Genomic DNA, 27311 nt, shown 5'->3' on the forward strand with positions numbered 1-27311 from the left:
TATATGACGTGCAATTAGGTGAGTTTTGATAAAAGTAGAAATGCAGGGTCTTGTGGTAAGGGCATCATTTAATGTCTTAAGAAACTTTTTCAAAGTGGCTGTTCCAGTTTACATTCCCACCAGCAATGTACGAGCGCTCCAGTTTCTCTACATTCTTACCAACACTTGGCATTGGTACCAGGCTGGTGTGTTCAGTGGCTGAGCATCAACCTATGAATGGAGGGCCCCAAAGACACAGTCAAGGCTCTGGTGCACTCAAAGGGGAACGTGCTGTCCTTTGGCAAAGTGAAGAAGGCGCTTTAAAAGAATCTGTACTCAGCCAGAGTTTGGTTAGACTTCCCTAGACACCCAGCATAAAAGGTGGAAGGTTTTTTAAAACCATCTTATTGAAGTACTATCAGTTATATTTTCAGAAAAATGTGTCCTAAGTGCCCAGCTCAATGACTTTTCACAAAGTGAATCCATCCTTAAAACCTGCACCCAGACCAAGAAGCAGCACACTGTCTGATCCCCGAAATCCCTTTGTTGGTCCCTTCGGATCATGACCTTCCCCCATAAGTAACCACTATTTTGACTTTCATCACCATTGATTAGCTTTGAACTTCACGAGAATGGAATCATTAAGTCTACACTGTTTAGCGTCTGACTCCTTTCATTCAATATGATGCTAAACATGTGTAGTTGCAGCTCCTAACTGCTGTATAATGTTCCATTGAGTGAACATAGCACAATTCATTTATCCATTCTATTGTGTTTTTGTTAATCTTCACCGGAGGATATTTTTTCATTGCTCTTTTTAGACAGAGGGAGGGGAAGAGACACAGAGAGAGAAATATCGATGTGAGAAAGACACATCAATTGGTTGCCTCCCACACGAAGGTGCAAGAAAAAGACTCACTCTAATTATGTTGCAGAATGGAGGTTTATTGGAAGGAAATGCCAGACAGGCTCCCAAGGAAGGGTCTAATCATGAGGCACTAAAAAGAATGGGACCTTGGACCAAGAAGGGTCCCAACCACTGCTAATGGAGCTCACTAGGCCTCCCATTTCTTCCCAACCTGTTAGGTCCGTGCTAATGTCCCATTACTCCCCATGTTTCTCAACCCAAAGCCCAGAGCAGTGGACTCTTTGTTCTTCCCACCATCTGACACCGGGCTATCAGGAGAGTCACTAGCCTACCCACGAACTGGCTCCCCTCAGGTACTGACTTCCTGGGAGCACATTATTCCTTCTTGGTGACCCTCATTCATCTTAACAGCCCCTGGCACAAGCCTCCAGCAAGAGGACGTGAACTCACTGGATCATGGAGAGGAATGTACCTGGAGCAAAAAGAAGGATGCTGATGACATTGTGTCGGCTCCCTAAGGGTGGGGAAGCGGATGGGGGCATCTCTTCTTCCAGGGACCAGATCTGGCACAAGACGTCTGCTCAGGCAACCCCACTGCCTGGCATGCCCTCTCCCTAGGGACCATCAAACCTTCTTGATTTCCTCAGTCTTAATGTTTGAGATGGACTGCCTCCTCCAGGAAGCCCATGACCAGGGCATGCCCTTCAGCAGATTGGCACTGAGATAGAATGTGCCCTGCTGGCAAGCATTCTCATCAATGTCAAAAGTCTCAGGGATGAATCTATTGTTGGGAATAGAATAAAAAACTATATTTCCCAGAATCCCTTGCAGCCTCGAGTGGCCATGTGACTAAACTCTAGCCAATGAGAAGTGAGTGGATATGACATGTGCAACCTCCGGTTATGTCCACAATGGGAATGGTATACCTTCAACTTCCACTCTTCTGTTGGAGGGAATGTGAACACAATGTGGTCATTGTGAACCCTCACAATCAAGATGAGCTAGAAGTACCCAGAGTACCAGCAATTTAAACACCATAACATACCCAGACTAGTATGCGAGAGAAAAATAAAATTTTCTCAAGTTGAAGTTACTGTATTTGGTCTCTAGTTAGAGCAGCTTAACTTATAATCTAGCTAGTGCAGAGTGCTAGTACAGTGTGAGGATGTAGAAAGCTCCTCTTCTAATCCATCCAAACAGTCCAGAATGGGCTTGGACAAGAAAGATGTGAGGAGGAAGTATATTGGAAGATAAATGGAGAGACGAGATCCAGAGAAAAGAGGAGGCGAAGTGGACAACATGATCAACTCCTTTTTCTTCAGCATCCCCTGAGGTCAACACCCTCCTGGGTATATTAGGGTTCATCCCCCACTCTCACCACCTATTTTTCTTGAGGGGCAAGAGGTTTGGAATCAGGTCATAGAACGTTAGATGTCATAGCGTTGTTTTCATAGCTGCCGTCAGGAGCCAATGCAGCCTTGTTTACCAGGACCAAGTCATCACAGGTTCCATTGGACTCATCCTCCTAAGGGCAGGCAATGCCACATGGTCAGCTTAGGGGTGGAGCACAGGAAGAAATCCCAAATGTGGCTGCATCAGGATCCATGAATTTCCCATAGAGAAAACCCTGGTCACAGGAGGACTCTGGGAGATGTCATCACCTGATCCCTAACCCTGGAGGGCAGTCCCCCAGACCCCAAGCCTCAAGGGGATTGGTGAGAATGTGCATGGCTAGAAGCCCTGCCCCACCAAATGGATTATCTGCAGAAGGGGACACATCAAGGGGAAGGAAAAACAGTTTTCCACTCTTGCCCAGGTGATGGGCAGAGAGACGCCAAAACACAGGTGGCGTTCCAAGATGTGTCTTGGAAGTGGAGGTGTCACTGCTAAGTTCAGAGCGTCTGCCCCAGTCATCCAGCCAGCCGCACAGCAAACACATGACTTCTCTCTGCCCTGATCAGAGTATGGCTCCTCCTATCTCCTCAAGGGGCCCTGGATCTCTATATTCTCCCCCCATCGCCCCCTAGACCCACACACCAGCCTATGAATGAGAGCAGTCTCTAGGGGCCAGCCCTGCACTGTGGGGTAGCCGGGCCTTATGTCTGTGTGCACCCACATGGTGGTTAGATACCTGCACCGTGTCCTTCTGAGACGCCATCTCCACCGAATTCTCACCCACGCTCAGCTTATGAAAATATCTCCTTCTGTAAGGGCAAGAGTGGACTCAGAGAGCCTCTCCTCTCCCTGCCTGTCCCTATTCCTGCACCCGCTCCACATGCTTGTCCCCAGACTGCTCACTGCACCAAGCAGTGGGGAGCATTGTGGGGGGTGGAGTACCTTATCTTTCTTCCCTCCCAGCCCTTTCTTCAGCACAGACAGGGTAGAGATAAGGAAAGAAGAAAACTACAGCAAGATGGATTTAGAGATCATTCTAGAAAGAATACCCAGATTCAGAGCGTGGGAAGGGAGGAGGGCAGACTAGAAAGTAGGGAGCCTGTGAATTTGGTAGGAAGGACATGGGGGAATGTTAGGGGAAAACAGAGAAGGCTGAGGTGGCCCCATCCACCCTCCAGCTCTGTACCCACCTCCAGGCGTAGAAGGCTCCCAGGACCAATAGGAGGAAGAGGAGGCCAGCCAGCAGCCCCAGGAAGCAGAGTAGGTTCTGGAACAGATGCAGGCGGTGCAGGGCTGGAACACAGGGGAGAGCTCAGGGGGCAGCTATGGCTCCAGGCCTCCAAAGCTCCTTTCCAAGTGACTTTCCCAAGGTGAAACCTTTTCCAACTTTCACTTTATCTCAGGAGCTTCCCCATGCAAAGGAGCTTCAAGCAACCAATGTAGACTAGACAGACAAGCTGAAGCGATTCAGGGAAAACCTCAGAGGGAAGCCCTGGGACCTGAGAGCCAGGCCTTGTGTAGGGAGGCCTGGGAAATGGAGCCCTCCCTCACCTCTGGTTCCAAAGTAGGTGGAGGCAGAGGCAGAGCCCAGGGCGTTGGAGGCAGAACACACGTATTCCCCCTGGTCACTGGGCCGCAGCTTCTCAATGTCCACCCTCAAGGCATTGGGGGTGGCTGAGACATGGATGTGGGGTTCTGCTGGAGTGCTCAAGGACTGGCTGGAGGCCACCACTCGACTGCCAAGGTGGAGGGTCAGGCTGGCTAGGGGCTCGCTGTCCACTCTGCAGTCCAGAATACCCTGGGTGCCACCCTCAGGTTCCACAAAGACCGTCATGGTGGGCGTCTTGGGAGGGTCTGTGGGAAGACAGAGAGTGTGGTGATTATAGAAAACAACCACAAACTCCTCTCCTCCCTGTACCCATGCAAGGCGATGTTGCTGCTCCTCCCATTAAGAGCCTATTTCCTTACACCTTGACTCACTTTGACCACTGGAAGGCAAAAGTGACATTGTGTAACATCAAAGATAGATATAAAAGTCCTCACAGCTTCTGCTCTCCTTGGAATACAAGCCTGTGGGAAGCCCAGGCCAGCCTGTTGGACACACGTGGCCCAGCCAGCAGCCAGCCCCAACCACCAGCCACAAGGGTGAAGCCATCCTAGACCATGTAGCCACAGTTCAGCCATTAGACAATTGCAGCCACATGAAGTGAAACCAGCAAAACTGCTCAGAAAAGAAGGTAAGAACAGAATGAAGAAAGTCAGAATGTAAGAAGGACTGACTTTCTGGCCCACAGAATTGTGATCAAATAAAATGGCTATAATTTTAAGCACTAAATTTTGGGGTGGCTTGTTACACAGCAATAGCTGACTGAGACAGCATGAGGCCCTGGTGGAAAATGGAACAGAGAATCAAGGTTGCTGAGGGTTTATTGTGTGGCAGGCCTTCTGCATGCTTTATCTCCTAGACGCCTCACGAGGTGAGGGGATGACATTTGCAGATGAGGAAACTAAGGCACAGATGCACAAGAAGTCAGTAGGAGTCCATCAGTCCAGGACTCCATGCCTGTGAAGTCCTTGCTCTTTGCAGGCAGAAGAAGAAGAAGCCCAGAAGTGGGCATGTGAGTAGTAGGGAAACTGAGGCAGGGGGTTGTGTCACACTCACAGAGCACACGGAGCATGACTGGAGCAGAGGTGGTAGTCCCAGTGGGGAGCTCAGCCCGGCAGTGGTACACTCCAGCTTGGGCACGGGACACGTAGGAGAAGGAAAGGGTGGGCACAGGCTCCGCATATAGTTGCCGACCGTTCCAGAACCAAGCGAAAGTGGAGTTGACCGTGGGCCTGGGGCCACCAGGAAGGTGACAACTCAGGTTCAGCGCTGCACCCTCAGGTACATCCAGGCCTGGCTCAGCCACCACACGCACACCTGCGGGCCAAGGACCAGGAGGTGGTTGGGGATCTGCAGGCCTGGGTGGGATCTGAGGGGGATCTGAGAGGCCTCTGTGCATTATGGGAAGTTCTTATCTGACTTGGGATCTGAACCCCAAAGGTGGAACTGTGTCCCCATCAGACTGAGATCTCTGAGAACAGAGCTGTCTCTCATCCTCACACAGGAGACCTTCAGGGCAGGGCTAGGCCGCCCTTTCTCACCAAAAAAGATGTCCTGATGGATGAGGCTGTGTCCTGCCCCCAGATTGGACTCCCCAAGGGTGAGGCTGCACCTCCTCCCTCAGCCTGGGCTTGCTGAGGGTAGGACTCTGTAACCTCTTCCCACCCCAGGTTCCCTGGGGAGGGTCTGTGCACTCTGTGAGGGCAGGGTTATGTCTCCTCTGCACCCACGCTCTTCTCGGGCATTGTTACACCTCCGCTCTCATAGGGAGCTCTCCAAGGTAAGCTTGTTTCTCTCCCTCAGGCTGGGCACCCCCTCCAGTGGGAGCTATTCCTCCTCCACCAGATCAGGTGGAGCTACATCTATCATTTCAGGCCAGTCAACCCCCGTCCACATGGACTCCGACCCCACGGCACCTGAGCCCCATCTCCTCCCCCATCGCCCGCTCACCTTCCGCCTGTAGCTGCCCTGTGGTGCTGACTGAGCCCAGCAAGTTGTGGGCCTTGCAGACATAGGTGTTCTCATCACCTGAGGGCACATCTTGCACCTGTAGCCGCAGGGAGTTGCGGGCCACCTGGACACGGCCCGTCCCCGATGCCAAGCCATGGCTGGTGGCCAGTACCTTGCCATCCCGGGACAGGGACAGCTCAGCAGGTGGCTCGCTGTCCACAGTGCACTGCACCACAGTCATGGGGCTGGCCCTTGAGTCTCGGAAGGAGGATAGGACAGCATCCCGAGGAGCATCTGGGGGTGAGCAGGGAATAGTTGGGGTCATTGCTTGGAAATCCTATCCTGTCCATTGTCTGCCCTCCTGGCATTGGTGAGGCTGAAGCCTCTGGACAGTCATTTCCTAGAAGTGCCACCTTCTCAGGAGCCCGTGGGAAGATTCTTCAGGCAGGGGTCACAGGGACCCAGGGCCTCTTTCCTCACCACCTACATCCTTCTTTCCCCAAGTGCCCATTCCCAACCCACTGCAATCCTGTGCCCACCCCCATCGGGGCCCAAAAGTGCCCTCCACCACCCTGGGTACCCCCATCCGAGGACCCCTGCTCACAGAGGACTTGCAGGGCTGTAGGCCTGGAGCTGCGTGTGCCCTGGGCATCCTGGACTTGGCAAGAGTAGGCACCGGCATGAGCCCGCGTAGCCACCGGGATTGAGAGGGAGGCGGAGGGCCCTTCCTGCAGCCAACGGCTGTTGTGATACCAGGTATAGAGGGTGGGTGGGCTGGCAGCAGGGTCCTCACAGGTCACTGTGATGGAGGCCCCCTCGGGCACAGCGGCCGACGGAGCCAGGGTCACCTGCACGCCTGTCCCAAGGAGGCCAGGGTCAGCGGGGCCCAGCCAGACACCAGAGCGGATCCCACCCCTGGTGGCCTTGACCTGAGCCCTGCCTCACCCTCCAGCCACAATTCCAGGGACGTGTTGACCTGGCCCAGAGGACTGCGGGCCGAGCAGCTATAGAGACCCTCATCCCTGGGCCGGGGCTCCCACAGCTCCAGGCGCAGGGTGTTGGGCACAGAGGCTTCGGTCGAGGAGGCCAGGAGGCGACCAGCATGGCTGAGGGCCAGCTGGGCTGGTGGGTGGCTGTCCACGGTGCACAGTAGCAGGGCCAGCCGCCCACCACGACTCTCCAGGAGGTAGGTCAGACGCAGGCTGCGGGGTGGATCTACAGGAGCACGAAAGGCGTGGACAGAGTTCAGAGACCACAGCCATGAGGAGGCCAGTGTGCAGGTGCCATTCAAACCAGGAGGGCCCGGGCCTCCCACCCCAAGCGCTTCCACTTGCTCATCTGGGGCACTGCTGCTCTGCCCAGAGAGAACCTATCCCCATAGCCCCCAACTCCCATGCTCCTGTGAAGGTCTCCATCAGCTGGCTGAGTTCTGGTACTGAGTTCCCAGGTTGGGCCTCTGGCCATGCCCTGATCCCAGTAGGCTACTGTCCTTCCTTCCAGCCCCACCCAGCCACCAACCACTCACAGAGGACATCAAGGATGACAGGTCCGGAGAAGCGTGGTGCCTGGCCAGGGGTCACCACACCACAGTGGTAGGAGGCAGCATCCGTGGCTGTGACATTGGGCAGGAGGATGGAGTGGGCACCTGGGCGCTGCTTCCCGTCTTGGTACCACGTGTAGGTGAGCTGAGCCTTGTGCGTGGCCCACACAAGGCAGGTCAGGTTCACCGGCTGCCCCTCCTGCACGGCGGCCTTTGGCCACACCTGCACACTCACAGCTGGAGAGAGGAGGGCACGGAGACACCAGTGAGGGCCGTGAGGCCGAGTAAAACAAGCCACCTGTCTCCGTGAGGGAGGGACGCCCCTCGGCCTCTGGGAGGCACAGGTGACCCACCTGTGAATGGGCTCAGAGGCGGAACTTGGCAAACAACTCATCATCTCTCAGCTGATCCCAAGCAGAGTTCTGCGGAGCCCTCCCTGGCCCTGGTGGGGAGCACATGGGAGAATACAGGCCTCCCTGGCCCTGCTGTGGTTTCTCCTTGAGCCCCCCTTTCTGATTAGTTTTGTCCACTGGGCACCCGTGTAAAATTCAGTTTTTAAAAAAAGCTCTTCCACGAAGCCCAAGTTTGGAGACTGCTGCCCGTAAGAAGAGACTATCCTTAGGTCCAGCCCTCTTGCCTGTGCCCAGCCTTCCAGAGCCTCTCCAAGCAAGCGTCTCTCCTCTTAGAGGAGCCACCCACCCACATACTCACACCCCCACACTGACCCTGGGCATCGAAACTGGCTGAGGCCGAGGTCTGGCCTAGGGTGTTGGTGGCCTCACAGGTGTAGACTCCCTCGTCCTCCAGCCCTGCGTCGTGGATCTCCAGGCGCAGCGTGTTGGGGGCCACAGCCACCTTTAGCCGGGGAGAGCTGCCTGCCAGTTCCCCCACACCTTGTAGGGTGGAGGCCACCAGGCGGTCCCCATGGAGCAGGCGTAGCTGGGCCAAAGGGTCGCTGTTCACATGGCACAGGAGGAGGCCCAGTCGCCCAGGGCCAGTGTCCATCAGGGTGGTGAGTGTGGCCTGGCGTGGGGCATCTACACAAAGTGGGGAGTGGTCAGGGTCTGGCCAGGTGGTCCCTCATGTAAGGCTCTCTCATGGAGGCAGAGCCCAAGACCCGGGGGTCAGTATCCCCTCCTCCAGCCACACCCTTGGCTCCTTCACACCCCAAGAAACATATGCAGTAATGAAAGCACTTACAGGACACGTGGAGGCTGATGGGGGTGGCCAGGCTTGTGGTGGCTGAGCCCGGGGCCTGGGCTTGGCAGTGGTAGGCTCCAGCTTGGCTCAAAGTTATGGCTGCAAAGCGGAGTGTGGCTGAGGTCGACTCCTGGAGGGGCTGGCCATCCCGATACCAGCGGTATGAGGTCCCTTCCAGAGCCTCCGTGGGTACCTTGCAGCTCAGGACCACAGCCTGGCCCTCCTGGAGCTCAGGTGATGGTGACACCTGGACCCAGGCTCCTGCCGGAAGAAATCAAGAGCAAGTGAGGACCCTCCGCCATATCCTCCCACAGTCTGGGACCGCGTGTCATCCACACCAAGACTGCATGACGGCATGACCCCAAACCTGTGTCCCTGAGCCGCAGCTCCCCCACCAGACCACTGCCGACTTCAACGCCTGCCTCGGTCCCTCCTGCTCCCAACTTCACTGCATGGGTCTGTCCTGGCGTCTACCACCTACCACCTTGAGGTACGGCTTCACTCTGTCAATCACATCTCGCCTACCGGAAGGTGGGCCTCTCAAGGGTCCAACCCACTTATATGACCTGCAACCCAGTGCCAGGCACAGTGCCTGCATGTGCTAGCTCTTGACAGATGTTGGTTTGACACCATAAAGCACTAAATCCTGCCAAGGGCCATTGTCCTGATCATGAGTTGAACTCAGCATGGGTGACTGAGGGCTTAGAAGGGGAAGTTAGCAGCTATGTGATCTTTTCCCTCCAGCCCTCTCTAGCCAGCTCTGCACCCAGGCTCAAGGTCATGAGAGCCCAGGAACTGGGGACTAAGCAAAGGGCAGTTCCTAGTGCCCCCTGGGTCTAAGGCAGGATGAGACCAAGCTGGAGGCGGGGGGAGGGGGCGATGGAGGGACAGCTGGAGTGGTGACTGAGAGCACAGGCTGTGCCTGGGAACAGAACCAAATTAGTCCCAAGCTAGCAGGGCCACCTGCTAGTCATGTGATCAGGAGCAAGCTCCTAAAGCTCTGACCCGAAATATCTCTTCCTGTGAAATGAGTATAATAAATAAGAAAAGATGTATAGGACCAAGGCCCAAGGCAAATGTTCACAAGTTGATGTTTGTCATTGTGAGAGAAAAATTGTGTGTTTTTCTTTGGCCTTTGTAACATTATGGATATTAGCTTTCCTTTTTCCTAGCTTATTCGCATAGGGAGAATTTTTATGGAAAAACTAGAGGCCTGGTGCACAAATTCATGCATGGGTGGGGTCCCTCGGCCTGGCCCTGGGAAGTTGGCCAGCCGGTCCCTTCCCCCTCAGATTAGGGCCGGTGAGGGGTGCTAGCTGGCCTTTCGGGGAGGGACTGCGGGAGGTTGGCCAGCCCAGGAGGTTGGCTGTGGGAGCGCACTGACCACCAGGGGGCAGCTCCTGCATTGAGCATCTTCCCCCTGGTGGTCAGTGCATCTCATAGCAACCTATTGACCGGTCGTTCAGTTGCTTAGGCTTTTATATATATATAGATATGTGAATATATTCTTATGCATATGGGCATATCTGTATATGCATATGTGTGTACATACACACATTGGTGTGCATATATTACGCATGTATATGCATAATGTACATATATATTAGATTTTGTATGAGATACTTATTATCTAACAAAATTATACTATTACATAAGAAGTTATCTGTCAGAAATTGCTCCAATCAAGCAAACTGCCTTGTGCAATTGCCACTACCTCCTAGTGGCTTCCATGGTTATTACAGGTGAAAATGTCTAGCTGGAGACAAAGGGAAACCTCTGTGGGTTGGTGGAAACTGTCCAGAAACTATGGCTGAAAAAGACCTCACATGCTTGCCTGGCCAGAATGGTCCCAGGGCATCTGTTTCTACCATGTCGCCAAGGGACTGACACTCACCTCGGACCTGGAAGAAGAGGGAAGTGTTGGCTGATCCGAGGACATTTGTGGCCTCACAGCGGTAGCTGCCAGAGTCCCCAAGGCCCAAGTCTCGTACCTCTAGCTGCAGGGAGTTGGCCATGGCCTTGGCATGGAAGTGGCCACGAGATGGGAGCTGGGGCCCCAGGCTGGTAGCCAAGAGGCGTTCCCCATGATACAGGGTCAGTTGGGCCAGCGGACTACTGTCCACAGTGCAGACAAACACAGCCATGTGGCCCTGGTCCACGTCCAGGAGGGCTGACAGCTTTGGAGGATCCGGGGGATCTGCAGGGACAGGGAGACACTGAGGCCACCCCCAGCCCAGCTCACCACGTTCCAGCTGCCATATTGTGTCCCACTGCCCCCTCCACACACAGTCCCGGCCCATCCTTTCCCAGCCCAAGCCACGTTCTTGTCTCCCCAAACCCAACCCAGCCTGGTTCCTCCCAGACCAACCCTCCAAGTGCCAGTGCTGCCCTTGCCCATCACGCACAGAGCACACTCAGGACCACGGGGGCGGAGAGCTGGGCATCAGCCTCAGAGAGGACGCGGCAGGCGTAGAGAGCAGCATCTGTTCTGGCCACAGGCAGCAGCGTCACAGTCTCCAGGGGGCCCTGGGTCCACAGTGCCCCATTCCGGAACCAAGAGAAGTTGGCAGGGCCTCCACCGGCTTCCCGTCTAACACTGCAAGTCAGGTTGGCGAAGGTGCCCTCTGGCAGCGTGTGCGACGGAGTGATGACCAGGACCGTGGCTGGAGAGCAGGCAGCACAGGCCCCCTTGAGACAGGCCTCACTTTGACTGCTTCCCCGCAACCCTGGGGGCCACTGGTCCAGCCTCCCAGCCTGGAGCGGGGAGGAAGGAGACCCTCGGGAGTGCCCACTGGACAGGGGTGAAAAGCAAACTTCCGCAGCTAAACAAGGTGGTTCCACTGGATGGGGCCCCTTGGAGCCAGGGTTTCAGCGGAATAGGGTCCCAAGTACTGGCCCCCGACCCTGTGCCACCATTCCCCGCCCCAACTCACCCTGGGCATCGAAGGTCACTGAGGAGGAGGCGTTGCCCAGGGTGTTGCTGGCCTCACACAGATATTCACCCTCGTCCTCCAGCACCGGGTCACGGATCTCCACACGCAGGAGGTTAGGGGCTCTGTTGACCTTTATGCGCTGGGAACAGCCCCCACATGTGCTGCACCCGCCCCCTGGTGTCAGGGAAGTAGCTACTACACGGTCCCCGTGGAGCAGCCGCAGCTGGGCAGGGGGGTCGCTGTCCACACTGCACTCCAGCAAGCCTCGACGGCCAGCCCCGAGGCCCTCAGCGTCGGGGTCCAGCCGGGCGGTGAGCGTGGGCCGGCGTGGGGCGTCTGCAGGGGGGAAGAGCAGAGGCACTCATGGAAGACCACCGCCTCGGCCAGGGCTGCCTGGGATCCCAGAAGACACTAGACAAAGGCCTGGGCCCAGAGCTGCCACAAACAGCTGGACCCTGACAAGGACAGGCAGGCCAGGGTGGGAGGAATCCAGCCCCTGCACCTCGGGCTCAGCCACGCCCTAGGGCTGTATCTGATCTTCCCCGGGAAGAGGGGCGTTTTTCCGGGGAAACAAAGGCACCTTGTGGGCTAGCAGTCACTTGCTTAACTCCCAGGTGCTCCTGAGCAGGGCGCCCTCATAGCAATCCCTGTGAATCTTACCTCTGCTCCCTCTGCACCCCACCCTTTCCGCCAGGATTCCCCTTCCCCTTGTGTCTGGTCTTCAAGCAGCTCTACTTAAGATAATAGACAATGCCTAAAGTGCCCTCTCTCTAGAGGCTTCTGGAGATAGATGGTCAAAGACAGCCATCAGCGAGGCCTCCGCATGATCTCACCCTGACACTCGGAAACCCCTAAGAGGTGGCTGCTCTTCCTGACAGTCCCAGGATGTTGCTCCTGCTCATGTCAGGGGAGGCTTTCTGAAGCTAAGGGTGCCCTGAATATTGGTGGGGCCCTCAGGCTAATATGGAACATCCACTGCTGACCAGACGCAGTTCCTGTGCCGAGAGGTTCTGCTCTCATGTCTCTGGGGGCCTGTGAGGGCACAACCTATGGGGCGTGTGTGCATATATAGGAGTATGGTGTCCCAGGGCCCAGCTCAGGAGGATGAAGCTTGGCCATGGTGCCCATAGTGGGTTTGAGGCTAGGCACAGAGGGCCCTAAAATGTCTGGGATTGGAGATGGGACATGGGGAGATAGAAAATCCCTAGCCTTGTTCCCCAAATTGCAGCCCCGGGTGGAAAGGTCCATGGTGCCCAGGCCTGTGGCTGCCCTCCTGATCTAGACCCTGGGCAGGACAGGGTCAGGAGGGCCGAGAGGAGGGAGGGATGGCTGGCGGACCCCAGTGGACTGATCCATCCTCCCCAAGACAGGCAGGGGCCAGTGGGGAGGCTGCTCACAGAGCACCGTGAGGACGGCAGGCGAGGAGGGCCCGCTGGCGCTGTGGCTGTCCTGGGCGCGACAGTAGTATGAGCCAGCATCGGTGCTGGAGGCCGCGGGGAGCAGGAGGCTGCTGCTGGGCCCCTCGAGAAGCAGGGCTCCGTTCAGGTACCAGGAGAAGCGGATGTCAGGCGTTGGGCTCAGGCCACTCCGGCAGCTCAGCGTCACCATCTGCCCTTCCACCACCTCCGCTGCTGGGCTGATGAGGAGGCGGGCTGCTAGCAGACGGAGACAGGGAGGCTCAGCCCGCTGCACATCTGTGGCCCCATGCCACCCACTGCAGGAAGCCCTCCTGCATCCCCCCACCCCAATAGTTGTAGGTAGGTCTGGGCTTCGTGACATCAGCTCTGTGAATCTCTTGAGGATCAGAAGGGTTTGGCCTTGGATATTGCCAAATAGGTCCATTCTGACCTATTGATAGTAACTGGCTGCAGCATGGCTGAGAAGGATTCTGAGCTGGAACCCAGGCTTATATATCTGCTTATATATCCATTAGCTATATCTGCCGTGGCCTCAGAATGAGGGAGGGGTAGCACATGTACCAAGAGTTGGAAGACCCTACTCCTCCTGAATCTGACTCCTATCTACTAGTTTCACAGAACCCGCTCCAAATGTTTGATAAATAAGAAACAAATGAATGCATATGAGGAACCTTCCAAGTTCAGAGTCAGAACGTACACAGAAGGAATAAGACAACCTGCCATGTTTCCCTTGTTGCCTTGACTTCCATGAACCTCCCATGTTGGGATATGACGGTATAGCCCGGGTCCTGGATGTGATTTTTAGGAGCCAGCTAGTTCAGCCCCTCAGTTGAGCCCTGTGGACTCCTAGGAGGTAGAGGTCAGAGCAGGCCTCCTCTTCGAGCTCCCTCCACCAGCCCCATGGCCATCTTACCATTGGCTTGGAAGTCCAGGGTGGAGGACGCGTTCCCATAGGAGTTTGTGGCTGTGCAAGTGTATTCCCCGCTGTCGGCCAGCCCCAGGTCTCGGATCTCCAGGCGCAGAAAGTTGGGGGCAGAGGAGACACTGAAGCGTGGGCCGCGGTCATCCTTGCCAGAGGTAGAGGCCAGGACAAGCCCCCCGTGTGACAGCACCAGGGTGGCCATGGGCTCACTGACCACGGAGCAATGGAGGATGCCCACCAGCCCCGCCTGCATCTCCAGGAAGGCAGTTAGGTGGGGGGCGAGGGGTGGGTCTGCATGGAGAAAGGCCTGTCACCCTCAGACAGGGGCACTCCCTGGATTCCCTTTCATAGTCTATAACCCCTGCGCCTCCTTTGTCCCACAATGCCCTGGGAGATGGAGGGAGACCCCAGCAGCTCCTGAGTGCCGGCTGAATAAACTTTTGTCCCTGGGCTGGATAAAGCACTTCAGTCGATCCTTGTGGCAACACCAAGAGTGGGAATCAGGAACCCTACTTTAAAGATGGGGAGCCCTAGCCGGTTTGGCTCAGTGGACCATGGACTGAAGTGTCCTGGGTTCGATTCCAGTCAAGGGCATATACCTCTTGAGGCTCGATCCCAGGCCCTTGTCAGAGGCAACCAATCGATGTGTCCTTCTCACCTCTCTCTCTCTCTCTCTCTCTCTCTCTCTCCGCCCCCCCTCCTTCCTCCTCCCTTTCACTCTCTCTAAAAAATCAGTGGAAAAATATCCCTGGGTGAGAATTATAAATAAATAAATACTGGCAAAGAGGTCTGGCAGTGGACAGCACCTCACCAGGTGACCAAAGTGAACTCTACCAGCAATGGAACACACTGACACCACGTGCCCCCTGATCTGACACGGAGACAGACACAGCATCATGGCTGTGGGGTTCCTGCCCGAGTTCCAGGCTCTGTCTACTGGAGTCAGACAAACAAACTGAGGGAGGGACACCCACACAACCGCTGGCCTGTACTCTTAAAGTGTCAATGTCAAGAAGATGAGAAAAGACCAAGGCACTGTCCCCAACTAAAGGAGAATAAGGAGACACGACAACTGAATGCAGCTAGATCCCGGATTGGATCCGGGACCCCAAAAAATAATTGCCATAAAGGGCATTATTGGATCAATTGGCGTAATTTAAATATGGACTGTAGATTAGATAATGGACGTGTATCAATGTTAAATTTTCTGACTGTGATCACTGTAGTGTGGTTATGTATGAGAATGACCTTAGAAACTACACTGAGGAACTTAGGGGCAAAGGAAATCATGTCTACAACATTAGGAATATAAATAGATGAATGGATGAATAGATAAATGATAGATAGGTAACATATGTGTGTATGTATACTGACAGAGTGCATATGTACATACTAGAGGCCTGGTGCACGGATTTGTACATTGAAAGGAAATTAATTAGAAGAAATATTTTAGAGGCCAGGGAGGGACCCCGGGAGGGCTCCAGGGCATGTCTGGCCCTCTTGCCCAGTCCCGATTGGCCAGACCCCAGCAGCAAGCTAACCTACTGGTTGGAGCGTCTGCCCCCTGGTGGTCAATGCATGTCATAGCAACTGGTCAAACAGTCAAACGGTCAGACACTTAGCATATTAGGCTTTTATATAGAGAGATGTGTATAGAGATGCATATGTATGTGTTTACAGAGAGAAAATGTGTACATGTGTGCACATACATGTGCACATGTATACATGCACGTATATGTGTACATGTATATATACATATATACACACATATAATATATATTGTAAAAGAAAGAAAGCACATGAACCTAAATGTTAACAAATTGGGACTTTTTTATTTTCCAGGTCCTTTTTTTATTTTTTTAAATATATTTTTATTGATTTCAGAGAGGAAGGGAGAGGAAGAGAGAGAAACCTCAATGATGGGAATCATTGATCGGCTGCCTCCTGCACTCCCCCAACTGGGGATGGAGCCCGCAACCCAGGCACGTGCCCTTGACCAGAATCAAACCTGGGACCCTTCAGTCCGCAGGATGATGCTCTATCCACTGACCCAAACCAACTAGGGCAACAAATTGGGACTTTAAGTTAAAGGTATTGCATATGATAACTCTTTGTAATCTTTTTGGAAGTTTTAACTTATTTCAAAATAAAAATGTTTAAATCAGAGGAAACAGAGGCCCAGGGAGGTCCAAGCCTTGCCCAGGTGTGCAGAGCTCAGGGCCACCCGGCCCAGGACCTAACCTGCCCGCAGGGGCCCCACCCCTTGGCCCGACTCCAGCAGTGTCCGCCACACACTGGGCACTTACGGATGACCACCACGCTGACGGGCCCAGAGCGCTCCCTGCCATGGACATACTGCACCTCGCAGACGTAGAAGCCAGTGTCGGCCCTGGTAGCCGAGTGCAGCTGGAGGGTAGGGCTGTGAGCATCCTCCAACAGGACATGGTTCTTGTACCAGCTGTAGCGCAGCCCGCTGGGTGCTTCTTTAGGCACGTTGCAGGTCAGCGTCACCGTCTGGTTCTCCTGGATGGGGCCTTCTGGGCTCATCTGGACCTCAGCCACTGTGGGGGCAGGAGAGGGCACACTGGGGGTACCCAACCAACTTGCAGGCCTAACTCCTCAGAGCTCCGGGCTTGCAGCCACTCAGCTTAATCTGCGCAGTCTCCATCACACCCTTCAGTGGAGCCTGGTGTGTCTGTCCTGTTCACGGGGACCCTCCTGACACTCCACCCTGCCGGGGAGGTTTGTCATCTGTCTGAGGGGGCACCTTCACCTGGCTCTCCTCAGCCCCTGTGGCCTGGACCCCTTCCCCACCCTCTGGTCAAGACCCAGGTTCACCCAGGACTCACTGAAGATGTGGAGGCTGAAAGGGGGCGAGACCAAGGAGCCCACTTCATTCCCAGCTTGGCAGGTGTAGACTCCGGCATCGTCCCAGGCTGCCTGGGGCAACCGCAGCACAAGACTCTGGGATTTGAGGGGCGTCCCATCCTTGAGCCACTGCACAGAGCTGACCGCGGGATAGCTGCTGTTCACCTGGCAGGTGAGTGTGACCAGGTCACCTGGACGAATGTTCCCCTCCGAGGGGCTGGGGAGGATCTCCACGGCTTTGGGGGCATCTGCAAGGCATGATGGGTGGGGTGTCAGGTAAGGAGCCTTGGCTGGGAGGGCGTGGCCCACTCTCTGTCAGCACCCTGCCCGAAGGAAGCCCAGCGGATAAATCATCAGTCCCATTAGTCCCTCTGTCCCGGGCTGTGCTGCACCCCATCTTATGTTCCTAATCCCTTCCTTCGCCACTGAGAGTCTGAGAATGCAATGCTTGGCCTAGTGTCCAGCCCACACTGCCTTCCAGGGCTTTCTGCCTCATGACACTGTCCAATGTCCTGTATCCTATGTGGGGCCATGGGTACCACACTGTTTGCTCTGGTGGCCTGTGGTAGCTGTTGGTGAGGGACAAAGCACCTGATGGAGGGAGCCAAAGACAGCAGAATTCGCCCTGAGAATGGTTAACCCATTTGTAAAGAGGGCGCCAGCAGTACAAAGAGACCGCATTTTTTAGAATCTTGTTTCAAAGCGTCTCACTATGTAAACGGGCTAATAAAAGCTCACACTTCAAGCCCTTAATCTACGTAGAGAGGAAGATAGCAGAAGCTAATACAGTTGACTGGTTAGTATGTGCCAAGCACGCCTCCAATTTTCATAACAATTCTGTGAGACAGGAACTAGCATTTACTGTTACCGCCCCTGCATAGATGAGAAAACGGAGGCTCTGAGCCGCCAGTACCTTGCCCAGAGTTTGCTCATTGAGTGGACGGTTATGTCGGCCATCTGAGGCCTGTGGACAGCGGCTGTTCTAGAAGAGGCTGCCCCATTGTACTGTGATGGGGAGATGCTCAAGCAAGTGGAAACTCGGCTTTCTCCCACGGCCTCTGCCATGTCCGGGTGATGCCCTGATCACCATGGATGTGAGCAGCGTTAGGCCACAAAGGATTGACCCCACCTCCCCAGCATCCTCCAGAGCTGGACTAAACCCCAAGGTCCTTGCTGCCTGACCCCCAAGCCTCTGGGTCTTTGTCTCCCCTTCTGTGCCCAGCCTGGCCTCAGGGACAAGAGGTGAAAGGGAACTGGAAGGTGGCTCTTTGTGCTTAGCAGTCTCTCTACCCCGGCCCCACCCAGGAGGTCAGAGTGCACCCAGCCTCGCTGCAGGGAAAGGGCTCTGTTTCTATGGAGAAGGAACTGGTTTCCACTGGGGAGCCACAGCTGGGTGCCCAGTGATGAGGGTGTGGCCCCCAGCGCACTCACACTGCACTTGGAGGAAAATCTCGCCCTTTGTCTTGTACCCGGCCACCGAGAGCTGGCAGCTCAAGGTCCGGCCGTGGTCCTGCCAGGACAGGGCCATGTGGAGGGTCTCCTGGTGGCTGATGCCCGTGGTCTCGAGCTTCTGGAAGTTGGAGGTGACTGAGCGAGCTGGGTCCTGGCCTTGCCACTGCAGGCTGATGGGCTCCTGCAGGCACGCGTAGGGAGTGGAGCAGTTGAAGTCCACTTCCATGCCCTCGCGAAGCTCTAACGGTGAGGCAATGGTGGGCACGTTGGGCTCCTCTGAGGACAAAGACAGGAGGCTCAGGACTCCCCCTCACCACCCTTGACGCCTCCTGCCCTGCAAACCCCAGCTGTGGCGCGAGCCCTGGGCAGGAGACTTCAAGGGGAAGGAGAGGTTGCTTTCTACCCCCACCCCCTTGGGGTGAATGCATGGAGGACACAAGGCTGGGACTAGACTGGGGCTGGGGTGGGTTTAGAACAAGGGTTGGGACTGTGAGTCAGTGGGGCCAGAAGCAGCTTGGGAGCCCCTTCCAGGCAGCAGCCAGGCCACCCCATTCCTCACCTGTCACAGTGACCTCTGTGCCTGTGGCATCTACCCAGCGGTTGACATCACTGATCTCGAAGCGGAAGCTGTAGGTGCCTGAGTCCTGGGGGCTCAGGTCCTTCAGCAGCAGGTTGCACACCCTGTGGTTGGCATTCCCCAGCAGCTGGGCACGGCCACGGAAGCGTGCCTCCACCTTCTGGGAGTCCCCCGAGTGGAAAACCACCTGCCGATTTCCCGAGTAGTCGTAGTACCAGATGGATGTGATGCCATGGGGCACCTCCACGTTGTCAGGGAAACTGAAGATGCAGGGAATGATGAGGCAGGACCCCTTCACGCCCTGCACGGCCACAGGACGGGAGACACCCCAGGAGGCCAGGACTGAGGGAGGAACAGACAGACAGGAGAATAAATGCAGGCCTGGGGCACCACAAAGCCCTATGACCTGCCCTATAGAAGGTGCCCCAGGTGGACCCCCAAACCCTGCTGTGTCCTCAGCAATACAGTCCCTCTGGGAGGGTCACTGGTCCCTGCCACTGTCTCTCTGTGCCTGCCCTTCAACCTCAGCAGCCAACCTGTGACCAGGCACAGTCTGTCTGCTGGGCCAGCAAAGGCTGGGCTCATGGAGGCCAGGCCCAGAGGGATGAGAAAGGCCAGCACAACTTACCTGCGGAGATGGATGCGGCCAGGTGGAGAAGCTGAAGCAGGTAGCCCATAGCAGGTTCTCGCACCTGTCCTGGTGCATAAGAGAGGGGTGTGCACTGTATTGACCAGACACACAGGGCTCCTAAGGAGCCTCCAGGCACCTCAGCTCCTAGCCTGCCGAAGTGTCAGCCCTGTGTCCCCGAAGGCTCTGCTGAGAGGGCAGGGCTTCCAAGGACTGCTGGGGCAGCCACCCACTGGGAGCCAGGAGCCCACGTTCACAGTTGGACTTTACCCAGCAATGCCCTCACTGGTGGAATGCACTAGAAAACCCTCTGGGCGTCCCTCAACCCCACCTCAAGTTCTGCTTTCCCATCCCCTCAAGAGCACTACCCCAGAGCAGATGAACAGTTGTTTCTCCCTTCCCTCCACTCCCTGCCCCTCCCTGTCCCTCCCTGCCACCCAAGCCAACAGGAACTGGAACCCAGAGAGGCCCAGTGACTTACTCCAAGGCACTCAGCAAGAATAATGGTTTCTTACTTGAGACTTAGTCCCCTACCTCTAGCCTTACAAGCTATAAGCCATATGGGGCTTGATTGAGCACTTAACCAAAGTGCTGTCTTTAAGGGCCATTCCCTTGCTCAAAAACCTTCTGTGGCTCCCCATTGCCCAATACATCCCTGAAAGGTCTTAATTTCTTACTCCCAGCTCTGCCTTCATTCCCTGCTCCTCACACATCCACCCTGGGGCCAGTCCCTTCTGCACATGGGCTCTCCAGCTGACTGGCTGTGTCCCCACCACATATCATCTCTGCTTGTTGAAACTTTATTAGTCTTCAAGGTAAAGCTTGAAGGCAGCTTCTAGCTGAAACTTCCCCTTTGGGTCCCTGTGGTCACCAGAGCCATCTCTGTCTTGCCTTGTCCTTGGCATCTTGTGAGAGCCTGAAAGTGGAGACATGTGCCCTGCAGCCCTGCAGAGCAGCCCCCAGGCTTTGCAGCAACATGCAGAAAGAGAGGTGAGAGTTGGTGACAGGGCAAGTTTAGGTGCAATGGCGGGGGGTACGAGGGCCCTGCACCACACACACCCCACAAGCATAAGTTAATTGCCTGCAGTATACAATGCACAAGAAGGCAGAGGGGCCCTCTGCCATGAAGTGCCCCTGGTGAGGGTGGGAGGTTCTTAGGGGTGCCAGAGATATGAATCTGAAGGGGAGAGAGGGCAGAAACACATATAACTAAAACTATAAAACTATTAGAGGAAAACATGGATGAAAAGATTCATGACCTAGTATCAGGCAATGATTTCTTAAGTACGACAGCAAAAGTACAAGCAACAGAAGAAAATATAGATGAATTGAACTTGATCAAAATAACTTTTGTGAATCAAAGGATACTAGCAAGATAGTAAAAAAATACACAAAACCCACAGAATGTGAGAAAATATTTGCAAATCACGGGGTTAGAATCATACATAAGGGATTAATATCTGGAATATATAAAGAACTCCTATACAGCTCAACAACAAACTCTAAACAACCGAATTTTTAAAAGGGACTAAGGACTTGAATAGACATCTCTTCAAAGATGATGTAAAATGGCCAGTAAGCCCATGAAAAGATGCTTAACATCATTAGTCATAGGGAAATGCAAATCAAAACCACAGTGACCCTGTCTGGGTGGCTCCGTTGGTTGGAGTGTGGTTCTGTACACTAAAAGGTCGAATGTTCGATTCCCAGTCAGGGCACATACCTAGGTTTCAGTTTCGAGCCCCAGTTGGGGCGCATACAGGAGGCAACTGACCGGTGTTCCTCTCTCTCTCTCTTTTTCATTCTCTTCCTCTCAAAAAAAAAATTTATATATATATATATATATATATATATATATATATATATTATATATATATATATCTCCTATATAATAAAGAGCTAATATGCAAATGGTCATCATGCCTTCACGCCCTCACACTGTCACACTGTAACAGCTCAGATACTCAGCACTGGGGAGAGAGGAATGGGGACCAGCCAGGTACAAATGAGCTCGTGAGAAAGGAATGGGGACAAACCGCCTGCCCCGTGGTCCCAGGCACCTGCGGCTACAGCCCGGGCAAAGCTGCCCGCCCATGGTCCCCTGCCGCTGCAGCTGGCCTGGGTCCCAGGTGCCTGCGACTGGCTGGAGGAGGGAATCCTGGGTCTTGGGTGCGGGGCAAGGCAGAGGTGGTTAGAGGTGATCAGTAGGGGAGCAGTTAGGGGCGATCAGGCAGGCAGGCAGAGGTGGTCAGGCGTGATCAGGCAGGCAGGCAGGCAGGCAAGCAGTTAGGAGCCAGCAGTCTCAGATTGTGAGAAGCAGTCAGACATCCCCAGAGTGGTCCTGGATTGGAGAGGGAGCAGGCCGGGTTGAGGGAACCCTCCCCGCCCGCTGCCCCGGGTACGAATTTCGTGCACCAGGCCTCTAGTATGTATATGAGGATTAAAAAAAACCCACAATGAGCTACCACTTCACACCCATCAGAATGGTTATTAACAAACAAACAAAATCAGAAAATAAATGTTGGAGAGGATATGGAGAAATTAGAAGCTCAGTGCACTGCTGGTAGGAATGTAAAATAGTGCAGCCCCTGTGGAAAACTATTGGTGGTCCCACAAAAAGTCAGACATAAATTACCGTCTGATCCAGCACCTCTGCTCCTGGGTGGAGTGAAAACAGGGTCTCCTGGGTTCACAGCAGTGTTATTCACAACAGCCAAAACGTGAAAACAACCCAAGTGTCCATCCACAGATGAATGGATAAAAAACCATGGTATAGCCATAAGCAGAGGTGAAATTCTGACACACTTTATAGCATGGGCGAACTTTGAAAATATTAAGCTCAGTGAAGTCAGCCAGATCAAAAGGGCAAATATTGTAAGATTCCACTTAAAGAGATACCTAAAATAGGCAAATTCATAAAGACAGAAAGTAGAATAGAGACTTCCAAGGGCTACAGGGAGGGGAGTTCATGTGTAATGGGTACAGAGTGTATGTTTTGGATGATGAAAAAGTTCTAGAAATAGACAGTGGTGGTGGTTCCACAATATTGTGAATGTACTTTGCCACTGAATTGTGCACTTGAAAATGGTTAAATCAGTACATTTTATGTTTTGCCCATTTTGCCACACACACATACAAAACCCATGTTGCCAACTTTGCAGTCCTCCCTGGTCCTAAATGCTGATACTGCAGAGTGAGGGGAAGGGCCTGGGGAGGATGGAAGTGGGGACAGGAAACTCATGACAGTTCCCAGCCCCCGTGCATCAGCCCAGCTGATTCTGGTGGCTACCAGGGGGCACACCTGGGAGTGCTGAGCAGACACCCGGGGCCTGGGTGAAGCCGGAATGGCCTGTCACGATGACAAGACAGAACTCAGCCAAGTGTGAAAGGACGAGGGTGTCCTTGCAGAGAGCACACTGAAGCAAAGGCAAGGGAAGGCCCGGAAGAGCACGGCTCCTCAGGAGACCCAGCCCCTGGCTTCGGCTGCTCCAGCAGACAGATCTGGTCATTTTCTGAGACCCACTGGCTCGCCCCCCGTCCTTTGGGCCATCCTAGGCCTGCTCCTGTCCCAGGAGGCTATTCCCACACCTGGTCTGCAGCCATAAGAAAGGCTCATGCTGGCCCAGCTGTGAGCAGCTCTGCAGGATTCAGTTTCTGTTTCCCAGAGTCAGACGGGGCCCCAAGACCTGGATGCTGGGCTGAAAGGCAGGCAGCCCACTGTGCATGGCTGGGGGCAGGTATGGCCCGGAACCCACAGCCACGCTGGATGTCAGGGTCACATCTTCTACAGCTAGGGCGTCAGCGAGACAACATGCGCATGCCTTGCTGATATCCACAGCTCCCCTTCCTGTTCCCATCTGTGGCCCCAGAAAGGGCAATGCTGAACCTAATGGTGGAGGAATGGTGGGATTTTAAACATATTGTCCCCAGAATGGAACAGGGGTTTTGGAACGTTTGAGAGGAGGACTCTTTCTAGAACTACCCAAAGTTACATCATGTAGATGTCACCTATAATTTAGCCCAGCCACACACGAAGGGTCGGTCCCACCAGAGTCCATCTTAATAGCTCAGCCTAAAAATCAATCTCAGCCCACAGAACTTTTCTGGAAAAGAAGAAGGGCAAGAAGAACCCCAGACGGGAGACCCTTGTCTCTGTTTGAAAGGCTGGCATTGCAATAGCTAAGCCCTGGGAAGAGCCCAAGTGCCCATCAGTAGATGAGTGGATAAAAAAGCTGTGGTGCATTCATACCATGGAATACTATGCAGCAGTAAAAAAGAAGAATCTCTTACCCTCTGAGACAGCATGGAGGGACCTGGAGAGTATCAAGCTAAGTGAAATAAGTCAGTCAGAGAAAGACAAGTATCACATGATCTCATTCATATGTGGAATCCAAGTAACAACATAAACTGATGAACAGAATGAATCCAGAGACATGGAAGCATGGAACAGAGTGAGGAATCTCAGAGGGAAGATGCGGGGCGGGGGGAAGGTTGGGTGGGTGGGAGGTAGTCAACCAAAGACCTTGTATGCATATATGCACTTCCCATGGACACAGACAATGGGTGGTGAAGGCCTGAGGTGGGGGGGTGGGGGGGTGGGGGGAGCTGGAAGGGGCCAATTGGGGGGGGGAGGGGAGGGTACATATGTAATACTTTCAACAATAAAGAATTATTAAGAAAAAAAGAAAGAAAGAAAGAAAGAAAGAAAGAAAGAAAGAAAGAAAGAAAGAAAGAAAGAAAGAAAGAAAGGAAGGAAGGAAGGAAGGAAGGAAGGAAGGAAGGAAGGAAGGAAGGAAGGAAGGGAGGAAGTCTGGTACTGAAGACTTGGGTTAAGCTGTGTCCTGGTTACCAGCGCCCCCTGGTGGTAGAGGGAAGATTGTGGGTCTTAGGGGAGGGGTGGGTATACTGGGGGGCAGAGAGCACCACAGCTCTAAAACAACTTGACCCTTAGGCAACGACCATTTGGGAGAGTATTATTCCCCAGACCTCAGGAAGTTCCTGAGGTCCATCTTTGCATCCCCAGGTCTTGGGTGCTCTGAAGGCAGAGTTTTAAATCCTCACTCCTACCCAGAAATGGTAGAGGTTGCATCAGGGTTGGGAGGGGTGGCCTGTTGCCGGAAGCCGGTCCATCCTTGCTGCTTGACACAGTCGCTGCAGGATAGAAACATCTGCACAGCATATGTTTCAAGGGACCTGGCGTATATAGCATACTGTTCTTAATATGTTTGCTCCCCTTAGCGCTGTGTGTTTTAACCAAGGTCACCTCTCCGAGAAAGGTTGTTTCCCCAGGTAGGGATTTTTCCCTGAAGTCAGGGAGGGGATAAAACTCCTTAACTAAGTGCCAGGCAGGTAGTTAATCACTTTAACTACAAACAATCATGCTTAAGCTACATAATCTTTACTCCCTGGAATGGAGATAAGAAATGCCCTAACCTTTGTAATAGAAATTGACAGGATTAAAATCAACTGGTATAAATATGGATGTAACAAGACAATAAACAGCAGAACTTCACTGGAGATCCAGACCAGAACTTGGCTGGAGATCCTGGCTGGAGATCCTGTCCAGGCTGCTGATCAACTGAACACTGTCTCCGTGTCCTTCCTTCTTCGCCGACTCCGTCCACACCTTTGGGGACCCCTGAACCTGCTGGGGTTGGACCCCGGCAGCCTGTCACATGGTGGGCACCCATGCTTGCTGCCTGTGCGGGAACAAGTGAGCAGGTAAAGTCTCTGTGAGACCACTTGCTCCAGGACAGCTGAGGAGGGTGGATTGGGACGCTGAGTGCCTGACCTCTGATCCCAGAGGCCAAGTCCAGCCTGGGGGGGAAAGGTAAACGCAGCTTCACCGCAGGCAGCTCAGCAGGGTTCAGTTTCTGTTTCCCAGACCAGGGCTTCTCCCCAACTTCCCTCTCAGGCGGGGGAAGGAGGGAAACGGGGTGACACAGCCAGCTGGAGCGCTCTGCCCACTGAGGAGATCAGGGTACAGCTGGGCAATCCCAGGAGCACAGTATCTTTATAACAGTGGGAAGTCCCAAACATTTAACTCTGAGAGACGTATAACCCATAAATGCCATCTACTGGCTTTGAAATGAGCAATAGATATTTCACCTTTTAACCTGGTTATAAATGCTCTCAGCCTGAGCACCCATCCCCGAGCTTTGCCGAACTGTGTTAGGGTCCTGCGCTCAGATGAATGAAGCTGAAATAAATGACAGGGTGTGGATTGGGCTTAGAGTGAGGAGAAGACGAAGGTTGCACTGCAGTTGAGCTGGGGTGAAGGTTAGGCAGTGATTTGGAATGGAATGGAGGGTTGACATGGAGGTGAAAGTGATGGGTTTGGGGTGAGGGTAAAGGCCGGTGATTAGTAAATGGTTGGGGTCAGGATGCAATGGAGAATGAGATAGGGTGGATCCGGGACCTGCCGTGGGCAGGATGGTGGTTACGATTGGGATTGGGATTGGGACTGGGAATGGGAATGGGATGTGGGTTGGGAAGATTTGGAGCTGTGAAAGGGTTTAGGTTAGAAGTGCAGCTTTGGTTAGTGTCTTGGGTTTGGGTTGTTTTGGCATCCAGCTCTCACACCCAGATGACCCCCAGCCAACCTCAGCCCAGCCCCGCTCCCATCCCTCCACTCGCCCTCCAGGCCCAGGGACAGGAGTACCTGCTCCACCGGGAAGTGGCTTCAAGGCTGGTGAACCGCAGGCGAGGAGAACAGGAAGGAGGGCCAGATGCTCCGGTGCTGCTTGCCCCCCGGGGCTCTGTCACCCCGAGAGGAGACCCAGCCTCACGAGCCGCTTCTCCTTTTCCCCAAGCCTCAGCTGTACTGCCCAGCCCGGAGGCTGGTCGGGGAGGCAGCTGCAGGCCTTTCGCAATCCAGGACAGGAAAGACTTGGCAGGGGAAGGCCCCTGGCCAGGCTGGGCACCAAGGGACTTGAGCAAGCGAAAGTGGGATCCGGGGCCACGCTCTAGCCCCCTCTCAGGCAACGTGGAGGGATATGGAGGATCTGCTCACCCCTCTCTTTGGGGCCACTTGGCCTTTTCAGGGAGTCTGAGAGCGGAGGGGAGCTTTCTGCACACTGTTCCTCCTGACAACTGGGCAGGAGGCAAACCCAGGGAGATCGGGGCACAGCTGGGCAATCCCGGGAGCACAGTATCTTTCTCTCAGTGGGAAGTCCCAAACATTTAACTCTGAGAGACATATAACCCATAAATGCCATCTACTGGCTTTGAAATGGGGAATAGAAATTGCCTGGGGAAGGGGAGCTTTCCAGGGCACCCAGACCAAGGTGTTGATTCTCCACACCCCTTGGGAGCCTCTGGGCACCCCCATGACATACTGGATACTTTGAGAAGAACCCCCCCCCAAGAAGCAGGTCCTAGTTGTAGGGAACACAGGGGCCCCGACACCTGGGACACCCACTGAGGTAGAAAAGGAAAGACCCTAGCACAGGAGAGTTACCATTATAACACTGGAGCCCATTTACCGAGGGCCTACTCTGTGCCAAGCACTGGACATACGGGACACATGTTAATTGCTCCAAACAATCTTGGATACAAGGGACAACACATTTCTTTGTTTTGGTAACTTAAATTTACTTCATCTCAGCCCCTGCCTATCTAGTGATAGGGAGCCCCGCCATGGCAGATCAGCCTCCCACTATCCAGTGGGAAAACCTCATGTGCTGATAAAAAAATAAAAAATAAAAATTTTAAAAAATGACGTAAAACCCTGAATCGGATGGATCCCAGAATCCAAAGCAGATGTCTCCTGACATTCTATCCTGAAGTCCTCAGGCCCCACAGAACTTAGGTTTCTATCACTCTCTTCTCTTTGTAGCCCCTATATCACTCCTAACCTTGGGTTCATCCCATTGCATCCTCCTCCAACTCCAACATAAGGCTTGTTGGTCCAGAGACCCCCAACCCTTCTACTGCAGACCACATTCATCTATCCCATAGCTTCATGGTGAGCAAA

The 27311-nt window shown here is 54.0% G+C and overlaps 1 protein-coding gene across 2 annotated transcripts; it reads right to left on the reverse strand.

Moving 5' to 3' along the window:
* Window positions 1–903: 903 nt before the first annotated feature.
* SIGLEC1 (sialic acid binding Ig like lectin 1) lies at window positions 904–26182 on the reverse strand. Of its 2 annotated transcripts, none has more exons than XM_036323202.1 (22): window positions 25998–26182; window positions 19337–19400; window positions 18691–19050; window positions 18111–18407; window positions 16661–16927; window positions 16118–16372; window positions 13803–14102; window positions 12869–13126; window positions 11472–11807; window positions 10944–11201; window positions 10433–10735; window positions 8539–8799; window positions 8064–8375; window positions 7324–7575; window positions 6744–7013; window positions 6403–6654; window positions 5799–6092; window positions 4905–5165; window positions 3794–4096; window positions 3433–3535; window positions 2979–3051; window positions 904–2372 (listed from the first exon to the last, which is right to left on the reverse strand). In XM_036323202.1, exons 2-22 carry the CDS (start codon window positions 19383–19385, stop codon window positions 2265–2267), a joined length of 5172 nt encoding a protein of 1723 aa, XP_036179095.1. In that variant the 5' UTR covers window positions 19386–19400; window positions 25998–26182; the 3' UTR covers window positions 904–2264. The 2 variants fall into 2 exon arrangements, with proteins under 2 accessions (XP_036179095.1, XP_036179094.1); XM_036323201.1 differs by having other exon boundaries at window positions 19337–19405.
* Between the last annotated feature and the right edge of the window lie 1129 nt (window positions 26183–27311).

Source organism: Myotis myotis, unplaced genomic scaffold (genome assembly GCF_014108235.1).
Source record: "Myotis myotis isolate mMyoMyo1 unplaced genomic scaffold, mMyoMyo1.p scaffold_m19_p_9, whole genome shotgun sequence".
Classification (NCBI taxonomy): Eukaryota; Metazoa; Chordata; class Mammalia; order Chiroptera; family Vespertilionidae; genus Myotis; species Myotis myotis.

Bases quoted from the DNA above. Each gene is read 5' to 3' on its own strand.
- SIGLEC1 (XM_036323202.1), bottom strand. From the start codon at position 19,385: ATGGGCTACCTGCTTCAGCTTCTCCACCTGGCCGCATCCATCTCCGCA. The intron at 16,928-18,110 runs GTGAGTGCGCTG...CATGCCTTGCAG, and splicing joins GATTTTCCTCCAAGTGCAGT to ATGCCCCCAAAGCCGTGGAG. The intron at 2,373-2,978 runs GTATCTAACCAC...GCCTGCCCTTAG, and splicing joins CTCAGAAGGACACGGTGCAG to GAGGATGAGTCCAATGGAAC.